Below are 15,800 nucleotides of genomic sequence, written 5' to 3' on the forward strand. Positions count from 1 at the left end.
AAAACAAGGCTTTAGAGAGATGACATCATTTGGTAAACCATAAATTCCTCATTTGTCTGCTGACTGTTTATTTACTTGTTTTGAAGATTTATTAGTATCATTATTATTTTATAAAATGTCAAATTTACTAAAGTTGAATCATCTTCTGGTTTGGAGCAGTTTGAAAATAACTTCAAAGCATAAGTTAATTTCTTAAGTCCATAAAAACAGAAAGTCTGCAAGAAACTTTTGCTTGACTAACAGTTTACACACTGCCATCATCTTCACATTTAAGGGATGATTGAAGCTCACTAGACTTTTGCCTGTTGACAGAAGCCAGAGGTTATGTTCTGGAAGGCCAAAAAAATAAAAAAAATAAAATTCTCATTTGAAATGTGCCACGCTGCTTTCAAAAGACCTTTATTGATCAAACTGTGTTTGCAATCTAACTGAAAAATGTAAAATGTAACAACTTTGGATTGAGATGTTCACACTTTACAAAGATAAATATTGTAAATTAATACATTTCGAATCATATAAGACTAAACAATCAAATGATTCACTTCACAAAGGTCATAGAAGTCTGTTTTCAACCTCTATATGGTATTGTGGACAAGTGATTTTGGAATTTTCTAAATTAATAATGTGACATTTTTTTTACATATTCCTTTCATATTATTATTAATTGCACAAGGTAGAATTTTAATAAAAATAAATAAATAAAAAAACTTTTTTATTCTTTTTTATTTTTTATAACAGTCTTAAGCAAAAGTAGATGATTCACAGAATTTGATCTTGATGTATAGGTCCTCCACATCTCTTTACCTGCCTGTAGTCCTTTATATGTTTATTGAGATACTACTGTTGTGGAAAAAAAATAAAAAATACTACTGTAACTGTGGAGTTCTCTGCATTATTCTGATATTTGTTATTACTGCATTATTGTATCAAACATAAAGCAAATGCAACTCCAGTATCTCTGGGTGCATGAACAGAAACACAGGTCATGCACAACTAATTAAGTTGTATTAATATAAATTATATTAATACATTTATTTAAACCATACACTGAGCACAAATAAGCAAAGCTGATTAAAATGCTTAAAGGAGCTTTTAAAAACATCTTTGTCATAAAATATTACAGAGCCTTGAAATTATTTTCTGCTCATCTAGAACATCTTAAATTTCAGATGCGTGTTTCTAAATGGAATGTGTTTGGAGAGCGTGACTAATTTAATGTTAATTGAATGATAAAGCTGGAATTCTGCATACATGCGCGCGCACACACACACACACACACACACACACACACACACAAAGAGTCAATTATAATAACTTCTAGTCTCATACAGAAGACGCTTCCAACGTGGAGAATATTGTCGGCTATAATAAATTGCTAGAGACCAGATTTGAATTTAGACCTTTTCTTGTAGATGTTTACATCAACATTTTAATGTAAAAAAATACATAAAAATAACATACGGAAGAGTGAAGTATACTTAAAAATAATGTATGGGTTTGCAACAGTAAAGTTAAATGTCCTAACACAATAGTGTCAATTTTCTTTTCCTTTTTCTTCTCTGTTTGGTCTAAAGAGCATCTAGTTTATGCCATGTAATTATATAATGTAATTTGTACAAATTAAAAAAAAAGACATAAACATACATTAGCAAATATGTATAAGCTTTCAAGCTGTCCCAATATCTTTAGACTTTTTCATAAATATAATATAATTATAATTAGCCTTCAACATTGACCAAAAAAAAAAAAAAAAAAACATGATTACATTCACTGTATACAGGCCACACAGGTTTAAAAGCCATTGGGGGGAAAATCATCAAACCCAACTTCCCTTTTTTTGTTTTTTAAAAAAAACAATACATGTAGAAAAACCCTTTTGTTTTAATACCATTCAAAAAAAGTACAAGTTGTACATTGTTAGAAATATCGTTGTTTTTTTTTTTTTGTTTTTTTTTTTTTTTGGGGGGGGGGGGGGGGGGGCATTAAAAAAAAAAAAAAAAAATCTTTTCGAAGAGAGGTTTAAGAGCTGTTGTTTACTGTTCTCAGAATAGTCTTTTTTTTTTTTTTTTTCAGCAGATCTTTTGGACAGATCTTTTACAAAAATAGTAAAATCAACATCTGCAGAATCTGAAAGAAAATTAGAAACTGCTAGCTACATATTACTACTAGAATATAACACCCTGTTGTTTGAATAGCAGACACATATTAAACACAAAAATAAACTCCACAAAATCAGCTTCCCTCAGGATTCTTTCCTTTTCTCATTTTTCATAGTATTTATACGGCATATGCCTGTAAAATCCTCCAAATCTCACACTGAATTTCCCTCATTTTGTGTGGAAAGTTTATTCAAGTGTTGCCATTTTTGAAACAGAATAACTCTCAACCATTATAATGGGCCACAAGGGAGACCACTGCAGGCCTGGCATTATCTGTTGATAGATTCCCGTCCTCCACTGGGTTTGTCTTATTGGGGACTGCTGAGGGTTCCACTGAAGCCACCACAAAAGTAAAGTTGTCTGTGCGCCGTCCAGGCCGAAAAGGTTTCGTTGCCTTTGAAGAACTTTTCATACTGGAACCTCGCTGGGGTTTGTCACAGTTGAGAAGTGCTCTGAAACACCTGTAGAACTAACATAGATACACCCAGACAGACAAGTAAAGGGCATTAGAGAACAACAATGCTGAAATTCATTCATGCACTTATCAGTTTGCAGGAAACATAGTATACACATGAATCTTATGCTTTCATTTACACGTTCCCATGCACGTCGAATGTGCTTCAAAAGTCGTAATTACTATGTTGTTGGAAAGAACATTCACAAAAAGTCCAAATAAATGCACGATAAAGTGGTCTATGGATCCTGACATAAATGTTAATAATACATTTCACACTTGCTGACGATTCTGGAATTTGTGTGTATACGGTGTGTATAAAACATTAGGGGTGTCACAATATATCGCAATACAAAAATGCATCAATATGTATCATGGATAGTGACAATATACATTAGTTCACCTAAAAAAATAAATAAAAAAATACTGTATGAGAAAAAAAAAAGAAAAAAGTTTTCAATAGCAAGTTTGAAAACGAGTTTTAATGTCAGTACTACATTAAACTACTATATATAATGATGAATATAATGTATAATAATGCAATGGGGGAATATTTGTGGGTCCTGATACCAGTAAAAAGTGGCCTACATTATTGTAAATATATCTAGTCAGTGACGGAGTGCAAGCATATTCGTCTAAAATAATTATGTATTTTCAGCTTCAGAATCATCAATATTGTTATTCTGTTGCTGTCACCATTGTCCTGTGCATTGGGTTACCAGCATCAAGACTGAGCCTATTCATTTACACCCACAATGTAATATCAAATTTAGTATTTTAATCAACAGTACATTTTTTGATAATCTTTAATCATATGTCTTGGAGTATCGCAATAATATCGTATCGTGAGTTGAGTATCGTGATATGTATCGAATCGTGACATGAGGGTATCATTACACACCTAAAAAACATACAATATGCTTCAAATGTTTATTCATTTGCGTAAATATGCACTAACGACAAGGCGATGTAGCTGTTGTGGAAAAAACTAATAAAGAATAACAGAAAATCGTGAAATTGTTCTCCCCTCCGTCATGTTTAAGGCACGCCCAACTCGGAAATCGAAAGTTTCCCAGTAATATTTGCGAAAATCCCGATAGCACACAAAGGCAGCATCAGCTCTTAAAACTTTAAGCCTCTATAGTATTGTTGGTGTTATTATGTAAATGTAATACTAATCTTTTTCATTTGTAAAGCAATATTTCCGAGAGCATCTTTCTCATAACTTTTAAACATTGTATCACATACTACAGTAAGTTTGTGGTTTATGAATTTTTCTGATTCTCTCAATGCTTTGATTTCATATGACGCTGCAAATGAAAACATCTGCATTAATTTCAGTACCTGCACTTCATAAGAGTCACATACCGCTAATGAGTCGTTCCCCCTGCTAGCATCGAAGAATAAGCACATCAGCCATGGCTGGGCTTAGACTACAATTACAGCTCATTTAGGAATTCTGATTAGAAAAGGGCTCTTCTTTTATCCAAACATCCCCATTATCACAGCTGCCTTTTGCAAAGAGACTGATATCCTTTTCACATTCATCATCAGTACCATTTCTAAATGATATTGAAGTCTCCCCTAATCACATTTAACTTTTACCTCTAAACAGAACAATTATGCAATTTGCAACTGAATAATTGCTGATGATGTACACTGGCTCTATCATTTCCATGGCCGTAATTAAATGTCTGCGAGTAATATGAAATAATTGTGTCCGTTCCATTTAGAGTGGAGAAGAAAAGGAGAGAAGGAAAAAAGGGGTCATTGGGAATGCAACAAAGGTAAATTACATTAATAGGCAGTGAAATCATAATAATAACTGGTCAGGCATAAAAAAGCACAAAGCCAGACAACATGTAATGGTGCTGTATCAATGAATGATTCTGTTGTTATGTAACATAAATAATATACAATTATTCTTGAAGCCTGGAGAACATACTTATGAAATTTTAATTAAACAAAATAACAAAGACAATTGATTTATCAACTTTGGAGGACCAAAGTTTGAAAGTTTCAGACATTGAAGTGTTGTATAAAAAGGAAAAATGGCAACACTTTACAATAAGGTTTCATTAGTTAACATTAGTTAACTAATTTAGTTGAAGTAAGAATGAACTAAAAATGAATAATACTTCTACAGCATTTATTAATCTTAGTTAATGTTTATTTCAACATTTACTAATATATTATGAAAATCCAAAGTTGTATTTGTTAACATTAGTAAATGCACTGTGAACTAACATGAGAAAACAATGAAAAACTTTAGAACTTTAATAAATACTGTAACTTCCTCAGTTCGTGTTAGTTAATCCATTAACTAATGTTAACAAATTAAACTTTCTTGTAAAGTGCTACCGTAAAAAAACAAACATTTAAATGAAACCTTCTCAATAAGATTCTTCTTTAGACAAGTGAGAAGTTATTAGTGGTATTGGCTACTAGTGCTCTTTTAAATGAAAGACACTGCCAGGTTTGTGATGTCACTTCCCTTAAGAAAACGTAGTGTACTTAGTATACGCTGTCTGTTAAGTATACTTATAGTCAACTACATTTCCTCAAGAAATAGAAAGGTGCGATGTTTACACATGATGACAATTCACTGTATATGTGTGTCACGGGTATTCCAAGAAGAAGACGAAGAGAGTAGCAGTAGATCAAAATAGATAAGTCTTTTAATAAAACAACAGTGGGATCTAATTAATGAGAAACCAATGAGACAAACTAGTGGTGGGAAACCAAAACTAAGCATAACTGTGACAACGTGATTAAGGACAATCCTGCTCTACCAGACAAGGGTATGAAAAGATTTAAACATCTAGTATTGCACTTCATTAGTAAGAAGGGCATGCACTTCGTTTTATGTGCAAAGATAAAGCAATTTAAAATGTTTGGGGAAAAAAGCCCCTGCAAAAAAACTAAGAGAGCTTCTATCACCTTTCTGTGCTTGTAATCATTTAATGATCAACCTCTGTTGTTTTCTCTTTGTTGGGAAGAAGACTGACAGGTTGCTTGTTGTGTTAAAACATAGCAAGTCCAGTCCATTCATTTTTAAAGAGGAATGGGACATCACTGGTTCATAACACTTCTGATTGGGTCAGAGACTATCACGTGTATTTGGCTCTGGTCAGAAAAGCCAGAGGGTTGTTTCACACCACATGCGTGAGCAACAGCAGGCTTGCGATGTCCTTTCACACTGAGAGTGTTTCTGCTGCAGAACAGAAATATGGAAGCCTGTTTCTACCAGAGAGTAACATAAAAAAGGGAAGTGACTTTGTTCCTCACAATTGCAACTGTTTCTCGCAATATACATTTATTTCTTATTATATACTTTATACTTCATCTCACTTTTTTTTTTTTTTTTTTTACTCTGAGGAAGAAATGGGTTTTCATACAGAAAGTCAATCAACATGAAACGAAAATTGCAAACATCTTCCCTACTGTTATCAGTAGGGAAGTATATCAGAGTGAAACCAGGACTTGATTTTGTCCATCGAGACTTGATTGATTTCGTTGGATTGTTGTCATCTGTTAATTGCTGCAATTTCGCGTTAGTGACAGGTTGCAGGTGGACACATCGTCCGAGAAGAGAAGACGTTGAAAGGGGGAGGGGAAGTTAATTATTTAAATTTAAAGTCCCCCTGTGGTGAAAATCAAGTTTTTAATGTTGTTTATATGTCTATGTGGTGTTTTTAATGTGCTTTAAGACAAACCATGTGCAAATTCATAAGTCAACACCATTGCTGAGTATTTTTAAAACTGCAGTGAACCAAAGACAGTCTCAAAAACGAGGTTTGAAATCGCTGGTGTTTCTGACGTCACAAACTACCTTGTAACCAATCACGTCAAAGTGTGATCGTCAACGAGTGGAAAGGTGTGTTGGACACACCGAGCAGCCGCTCTTGAGAGTCCTCCGGCTGCTCTCGAATCACTCTCGTGGTACTTTGATGACATATGTTACAGTCATGTGGCTTCGGCGCTGTCTCAAGTCGGACAGAATTTCTAACTGGAATGCACTGCTTCAATACCGCCAATTGGTCTGTGCAGTGCTGTATCGAGTCGAACAAGCCTAATCTCTGAACTGGTGTAAGTGAGTGGAGGTGGGGCTAATTTGCATATTCATAGAACCTACTGAATGTATACTAAATGAGGCAAGGGTGTAGAGTTACCTTCAAGCTATTTTAAGGCATGAAGAGTTTTTTTTTTTTTTTTTTTTAAGGAAATAACATTTAAATTAGTTTAAAGGGATACAATTAATGACTACAGGGGGACTTTAAGGATTATTTGGGCATTGTCACGGTTCATGAATTCAATGTTTTCTTCATGTCTCGTTTATTTGTTGTTCTGTGTGTGTGGGTGTGTGTGAGTGGGCGTTACCGCTTGTTCCAGCTGATCAGCGCGCCAGCTGATCTCATTCCCCGCACCAGCTGCTGCCAATTCACTCACCTATAAAGACTTATCGCACTCTCCTCTCTTTGTCAGATCGTTGTTTGGTGTCTTCAGTGTGTGTTCATCGTGTGCCCGTCTACAGTCCTGTTCCTGGTTTGAGTTCTTGTTCGGTGTCTTCATGGTTTTCGTCTCGTCTGGATGTTCACCTGCACTGGATTCACCGTCACCACTCTTCACCAGCACGCTGACCATCTTGTCCCTGCGCCACTAGCCCACCCGAGTTTATGAACTGTTTGTGTCTTTTGACCTACCAATAAAGAGTTTACTTGCACCTTTGCTTCCGCTTTGTGTATTATGACAGAACGATCTGACCAAGCGATGGAAGCGGCAAGCGGACCCTCTTCTCCTCTGGAGGAATTCATCAAGTCCAGAATTTCACGGATGGATACACAGGAGAGGAACATAAATGAGTCGGGTCGGGCTATTCAAGCTCTTGTGGCGCAGGTGTCCGAGCTCACCCAGCAATTACAACATCTGAGAGTTCCCACTGCGCCACCCACACCGCCCGCTCCCCCCGTACCACCAGAGAGCGTCTCCCAGTCAGAGCCCCGCCTACCTGTTCCCGAGCCATACAACGGTGAGCCAAACTATTGCAGAACATTCCTAACACGCTGTTCGATGCATTTTTCTCTGCAGCCCAGGACCTTTGCCAGAGAACGGAGCAAAGTGGCGTTTGTGCTCACGCTGCTGACTGGGAGGGCAGCGCTATGGGGGACGGCGGTGTAGGAGAACCAAGATCCATGCTGTGCCTCGTTCCAGACACTCTCCGCCATAATGAAGAGAGTGTTTGACCGCGCGGTCGCGGGAAGAGAAGCGGCACGGATTCTCGCAGACCTCAAGCAAGGCGAAAGATCTGTGTCTGATTACTCTATTGAGTTCCGGACTTTGGCGGCAGAGTGTCAGTGGAACGAGGAGGCGCAGTGGGATATGTTCCTGCATGGGCTGGCTGACCACGTCCAGAGAGAGATTTATGCTCTGGACTTACCCACTACCCTCAATGAGTTGATGGATTCCCGACTCTCCCGAGTCGAACGTCGGATGCTACCCGCTCGTGTTTCTGGAGCGGCTGAGACTTTGCGAGCCAGCGGCGGGGACGCGGTCAGCCCCGTCTACGATCACGAGCCCATGCAGGTCGGGCGATCTTGGCTTTCCCGGGAGGAGAAGGAAAGGCGGAGATCCCAGGGCCTTTGCCTTTACTGTGGCGCAGCAGGACATTTTGCTTATAACTGCCCGGTAAAAGGGGCAAGCCTGGCAGTAAATCTGAGGCTACTGTCGGGTGGGATCTCCGCTGAGAAGACCTCATCAACATCTACGCTCCTCCCGGACTAAGACTAAGACTAAGATGGTCAGCCCACACTCACGACTGTCGAGCACTACTGGACTCCGGGGCAGAGGGTAACTTCATGGACTACACATATGCACTGGCTCCCCAGATTCAGGCTCCCCTTCTACCCCTCACCTGTACCATCGCAGTTCACGCTCTCAACGGCCAAGCTAGAGAATGGGCTTTTTGTCAAGGTGGAGAAATGCGCTTTTCATGCACAGTCTGTTCCTTTCTTAGGGTACATTGTGTCGTCTGAGGGAATGCGTATGGATCCTGAGAAGGTTAAGGCTGTGGTGGATTGGCCAAGTCCAGATTCCCGTAAGGCCCTACAGAGGTTTCTGGGGTTCGCCAATTTCTACCGGCGGTTCATTCGCAATTTCAGCCAACTAGCCTCACCTCTGACCGCCTTGACCTCCCCCAGAACTACGTTCAGGTGGTCAGACGCAGCTGAGGCTGCGTTTGCCAAACTGAAAGGCCGCTTTGTTTCAGCCCCCATCTTAGTTACCCCTGATCCATCACGTCAGTTCGTGGTGGAGGTCGATGTGTCAGAGGTGGGGGTAGGTGCAGTGCTATCCCAACGTTCTCCTGCAGACGACAGAATGCATCCGTGCGCGTTTTTGTCTCACCGTTTGTCCCCTACCGAACGTAATTATGATATTGGTAACAGAGAGTTGTTAGCAGTCAAGTTAGCATTGGAAGAATGGCGTCACTGGTAAGAAGGGTCGGGGGTACCTTTTATCATTTGGACCGATCATAAGAATCTGGAATACATTAGAACCGCTAAAAGATTGAACTCCAGGGAGGCTCGGTGGGCACTTTTTTTCAGACGTTTTGACTTTACTCTCTCGTACCGCCCGGGTTCCAAAAACATCAAACCCGATTCTTTATCGCGCATTTTTGACCGTTCCGATCGCCCGTCTACTCCCGAGTGCATTTTTCCGGAGACCCTAATTATCTCCACACTCACATGGGAGGTCGATCGAAGGTCAACACGGCCTTACAAGGGGTAACACCTCCGGTCGGTTGTCCACCGAACTGTTTATTTGTGCCAGAGGGATTACGGTCCGACGTTATTCAGTGGGGGCATTGTTCCAATGTGGCTTGTCATCCAGGAGTCAGTTGCACTACATCTTTAGTCAAGCAATGATTTTGGTGGCCACGTATGGCTTGCGACGTTCACAGTTTTGTTTTGGCTTGCTCAGTTTGTGCCACTGGTAAGACATCAAATCGACCCCCAGATGGGCTCCTTCAACCGCTGCCGATCCCTTCGAGACCCTGGTCCCATATCGCACTAGATTTTGTCACCACCCTCTCAGGGTAACACGGTAGTTTTGACCGTGGTGGACCCGTTCTCGAAGGTGGTCCACTTCATTCCCTTGCCCAAATTACCCTCAGCCAAGGAGACAGCGTTAACAGTCGTTAACCACGTCTTTCTGTTACATGGCCTCCCGACGGACGTGGTTTCCGACAGAGGACCCCAATTCGTGTCCAAATTTTGGCAAGAGTTTTGTAGATTTCTGGGTGCGACTGTTAGTCTGTCCGTTCACTGTCACCAAGATCATTAGTCCGGTGGCAGTCCGTCTCAATCTTCCTCCAGTGTACAGGAGAATTCATTCCGTTTTTCATGTATCCAAAATCAAACCCGTGTTTTATTCCCGCATTAATCCGCCAGCCCCGGTTCCCCCACCGCCGCGATTCGTAGAAGGGGAACCCACTTATTCGGTTAATCGTATTCTGGACTCAAGGCGGAGGGGACGCGGAGTCCAGTACTTGGTGGACTGGGAGGGTTATGGTCCGGAGGAGAGAAGTTGGGTGCCTGCTAGAGACATCCTGGATCACTCCCTTATTGATGATTACAATCGACAGGTAAGGGAGTCTGGGGACGCCAGGAGGCGTTCATAGGAGGGGGGGGTACTGTCACGGTTCATAAATTCAATGTTTTCTTCGTGTCTCGTGTATTTGTTCTGTGTGTGTGGGTGTGTGTGTGTGTGTGAGTGAGTGGGCGTTACCGCTCGTTCCAGCTGATCAGCGCGCCAGCTGATCTCATTCCCCGCACCAGCTGCTGCCAATTCACTCACCTATAAAGACTCATCGCACTCTCCTCTCTTTGTCAGATCGTTGTTTGGTGTCCTCAGTGTGTGTTCATCGTGTGCCCGTCCACAGTCCTGTTCCTGGTTCGAGTCTTGAGACCTTCTCAGTCTTGTTCGGTGTCTTCATGGTTTTCGTCTCATCTGGATGTTCACCTGCACTGGATTCACCGTCACCACTCTTCACCAGCACGCTGACCATCTTGTCCCTGCGCCACTAGCCCACCCAAGTTTATGAACTGTTTGTGTCTTTTGACCTACCAATAAAGAGTATACTTGCACCTTTGCTTCCGCTTTGTGTATTATGACAGGCATATGAATATGATTATTGATATGATTATTATTTTATTCATAATTTCAGTGCGTTATTGACAAACAGGTTTTGTGGAGCATTTTTCCTAAGCTCAATGCTGAAACTACTGCTAGCATCACTCTGCTTACACAATCAGTATAAATGATAATTATAATTATATGTAGCTTATAATTATGGTCAGTGAAATACATATTTGCTGCTTACATATGCGGTGTGGAAGAGATATGACATTTGATTGCTTTACTTTCTTGACTGTGACTCCCGAGGCAAAACCACAAAAGAACGTACAGTTTATATGTATATGTATATGTATATACATGTGTATATATATATATATATATATATATATATATAATTTTTTTCATATTTAAATTTCATATTTAGTATCCAGATAAAGAGTAGTTACCATGGTCTTAAAGAAAAGACTATTGTAGACATAACATTACTATTTTATTTTTTTCAGAATAATATGGCAAGAAAACAATGAAGCAAAAAAAAAAAGAATTTTTTTTTTAATTTGCACATGCAATTTTCTCTGCATGCTTTGATGAGTTATGAAATCTTCAATTTGCAATTTAATATAGCTTACATTACTTAAAATGAGTAAAGAGGACATAATATAGCTTATCTATCATTAATTGGGTCTAATAAAATCTCAGATGTTGAGAACTATTAACTGTGCAAAAGTGATAATAAATATTGATGGCTCCCCACTTCCATGAATATTTTGCTCTCTGAGTCATAAATGGAATGCAAATGTTATGTCAGGAGCACAGTTTTGTAACATCAGACATTAACATTTATAATATGCATACTGTATATATCCCAGTATTCAAATAAATTCTGCTCTTCTTTGGTTTTATACTGAAGATTACAGTAATTCAACAGTTAGTGAAAACTATGTGAAAATCCATTGCTCAAGTTTCATATCTAACAGATGTTCGAGTCACAATCATCAAATACTATGGGAGAAAACACAGGGCCAGACTCACCGAAGATGTTCTGTTCCCGCATTCTCTGATGGACGTTGCTGGCCAAAAAATGTTACTTGTATCTGTACAGCATTTTTAGTCTTCAACTCGCCTCAACTCACAGTTTCCATAGTAACGGGCTGGGAGGAATTGAAGACTGAAAATGACATACAGGAGAATCTTTCCTCATCGACTGGAGTATGATGTATATCCGGAAACATCACTCAATCCTTCATATTGATTTGTACCAAACAGGATTTGTATGACATGTAACACTGTGCAAACCCTTCATGCAAAAGATTCAAGAAAATAAGTTTATATCCATCTTTGTGGTTTATTTTGAATGCAGATTATTTCTAAATGGATTTCTGCAGCTTCAGTGACCTTCTGAAAAACAATTCTACTGTAGAAGCTTGTTTCTCAAAAAAATATTTCTGAATAATTATCTGCAATTTATTGAATTTTAGGCAACAGTTGGTTCCGGCCTAGAACTTCCACCAGACTTAGCCACTGAATTAAAGTTCATGCATTACACTCTTACTTCCTCCCACATGTGGACTGCCCGCTGTGAACTCGCAAAATCCTTGACAGGCAGAAAGCTTCACAATAGCCTTCTGACTGGCTAAACCCAGTTTCCCACACTGAGGATTATGAGGGAACTACAGGGGGTTTGTGAGTTGATGGAAAGCTAAAAATGTATTAAAAATAAAGGAAATTTATCAAAATATTTTATTTCTTTACTTGCATGTGACCATTGGCCATTAAACGATATCATATATCCATGAACATACGAATGTGCTGTTAAAATTATTGAAACATTAAATTCATAAATAATTTAGGTCAAATGGGTTCAGACATAAAAGCTTGGGAATCCCTGGGCTGACAAAGAATCTGGCCATGGCCTGCAGACATGTTTAATTTGATTTATTTTGAATTATTAGGAGGCAGCACACACAAGCTCTCTCGTTTTACTCCCTGTTCTCTGCTCATTTTCTGTTGGACAAGAACACATCAGTCAGTTGAGACTTGAGACTCGCTCTGACCATATCATTAAATTATATGAGTTAACGGCCGCTATCAGATGTCAAATTCACAACACTGAAACATTCAATGTGATTTGAAAAAACAGCTCAAAATGATTCTATCAGACCACTATGGGAGATATTGATTTTCTTCACATCAAAAAAAGAAAAGAAAAAGAAAAGAGGAATGGCATGTTTTTCTAAAATGTAATGTAAGATATAATGATTTGGAATGTAGTGAATTACACTACATTTGGAATTTGGAAGTTTTCCAAAATAAATACTGTAGGGTTAGGGTAAGGGTTAATGGAGTAAAATATGTTTTACTGTCCACCATTGCTCAGTATTAAGTCGTTTACAGAACTGATGCATATTCGATATTAGAGTTGTCAAAAAATACCGACTTCGGTACTGAAGTTTTAAAAATGTGACGATACCAGCATTTCCCTCTAGCATTTTGAGCGCTGTTGAACGGATTCTTAAACACCTTTGATTGGCCATTGTGTTGATGTGCTAAAAATACATGTCTGTGATTGGCCATTGTGTTGATGAGCTCAACATATATATCTCTGATAGGCCATTGTGTTGTTGTGCTCAACATATATATCTCTGATTGGCCATTTTGTTGATGTGCTCAACATATATGTCTCTGATTGGACATTGTGTTGATGCGCTCAACAAATATGTCTGTGATTGGCTACAGTGATCAACAATGACATCTTTGACGCTCTTCGCCGAGCACTTACACAGGAGCGTTTAAAAGCAGGCATCTATCAGCGGATTCCTAATATGTCTGCTGATAGACTGATCCGCTGATAGACGCCTGCTTTCAAACACTCCTGTGTGTATCTGTGTAAGCGCTCTGTGAAGAGCGTCAAAGATAACATGTTTTTGAAGCGTTGATCATTGTAGTCAATCACAGACATATATGTTGAGCGTGTCAACACAATGGCCAATCAGAGACATATATGTTGAGTGCGTGAACACAATGGCCAATCAGATACATATATGTTGAGTGTGTGAACACAATAGCCAATCAGAGACATATATGTTGAGTACGTGAACACAATGGCCAATCAGAGACATATATGTTGAGTGTGTGAACACAATGGCCAATCGGAGACATATATGTCGAGTGCGTGAACACAATGGCCAATCACAGACATATATGTTGAGTGCATGAACACAATGGCCAATCAGATACATATATGTTGAGTGTGTGAACACAATAGCCAATCAGAAACATATATGTTGAGTACGTGAACACAATGGCCAATCAGAGACATACATGTTGAGTGCGTGAACACAATGGCCAATAAGATTCATATATGTTGAGCGCGTGAACACAATGGCCGATCACAGACACATATGTTGAGCACGTCAACACAATGGCCAATCACAAACATATATGTTGAGCGCGTGAACACAATGGCCAATCAGAGACATATATGTTGAGTGCGTGAACACAATGGCCAATCAGAGACATATATGTTGAGTGTGTGAACACAATGGCCAATCACAGACATATATGTTGAGTGCGTGAACACAATGGCCAATCAGAGACATATATGTTGAGTGCGTGAACACAATGGCCAATCAGAGACATATATGTTGAGTGCGTGAACACAATGGCCAATCAGAGACATATATGTTGAGCGCGTGAACACAATGGCCAATCACAGACACATATGTTGAGCACATCAACACAATGGCCAATCACAAACATATATGTTGAGTGCGTGAACACAATGACCAATCAGAGACATATATGTTGAGCGCGTGAACACAATGGCCAATCACAGACACATATGTTGAGCACATCAACACAATGGCCAATCACAAACATATATGTTGAGTGCGTGAACACAATGGCCAATCAGAGACATATATGTTGAGCGCGTGAACACAATGGCCAATCACAGACACATATGTTAAGCACATCAACACAATGGCCAATCACAAACACATATGTTGAGCACATCAACACAATGGCCAATTACAAACATATATGTTGAGCGCTTGAACACAACGGGCAATCGCAGACATGGATATTGAGCACATCAACACAATGGCCAATCAGAGGTGTTTAAGAATCCGTCCAACAGCGCTCAAAATGCTTGAGGGAAATGCTGGTATCATCACATTTTTTAAATTGTAAAAAATGTCAGTACTTTTGACAAGCGCAAGTTAATTTACCTAATTTACCGACGTGCGTCTGTGGAGGGAAAAGTCCCGGGTACAAAATAGGAATGATACATGCGTCGGTGTACAAAGTCAATTGCGCTGGGTGCAAGATAGGGCCCATAGTGTCTATGGCCGAATCACAGCTGTTCTGATATTCAGCACATATTCAGGTATTCTTACTCGTGTGAAATTGCTTAAATGCACACTGGCCTAGACCATTTTAAACCCACTACAAGCACACTGCTCACTGAGGCTAATCTATCAGAATATGCAATTCTTCAGTCAGCAGACAAAAGCTGTGCAACAAAGCAGGACAGCAGTTTTGATATGATACTGCATCTGACAAGGGTGACTGAACAGTCTTGAGAGATCTGTCTCAATGACAGACATGACTTTAAATGTTTCTCTGCAGTTTCTTTGTTGTCTGTGCTTTTGGTCCATCTGTATGCAACTGGCACGACATCTTTTCTGAACTATTCTGAAGTTTGCTCAACTTGGATTAAAGCAACTTGCAGTAGATCTATTCCTTCTACATTGATACACACAGCCAAAGCCTGAGCACTGTATCCACACCGGAGGAACCGTGCTGACAATGTTGCATTATCATTTATTTCAATAATGTTAAAACAGCACAATCAGTTGTTGGACGAAGCACATCAAAACAATGAGGTAATTAATCAAGCAGGATGAATGCTCTGTTCCTCTTTCCCTTAGTCATTGAAAGACTGTAAAGAAGTAAGAGCAGGATGCTTAGAGCTGGACACAAAATTAATTAACCTCAGCTGAACAAAATGCACTGATATAGTCGAGACAGCAATATCTGCATTTCTGCTG

General features: G+C 39.4%; 1 protein-coding gene across 1 annotated transcript in view; it reads right to left on the reverse strand.

The window, feature by feature from the left end:
* Positions 1 to 1,135: 1,135 nt before the first annotated feature.
* tmtopsa (teleost multiple tissue opsin a) overlaps positions 1,136 to 15,800 on the reverse strand; it is an 88,098-nt gene continuing 73,433 nt past the window's right edge. Inside the window, exon 4 of the mRNA XM_084120241.1 lies at positions 1,136 to 2,628. Within this exon, the coding sequence (XP_083976367.1) occupies positions 2,383 to 2,628 (246 nt within the window). The 3' untranslated portion in view covers positions 1,136 to 2,382. The remainder of the gene's footprint in view (positions 2,629 to 15,800) is intronic.

This window comes from Abramis brama (genome assembly GCF_963993115.1).
Source record: "Abramis brama genome assembly, chromosome: 7".
NCBI classification, from domain to species: domain Eukaryota; kingdom Metazoa; phylum Chordata; class Actinopteri; order Cypriniformes; family Leuciscidae; genus Abramis; species Abramis brama.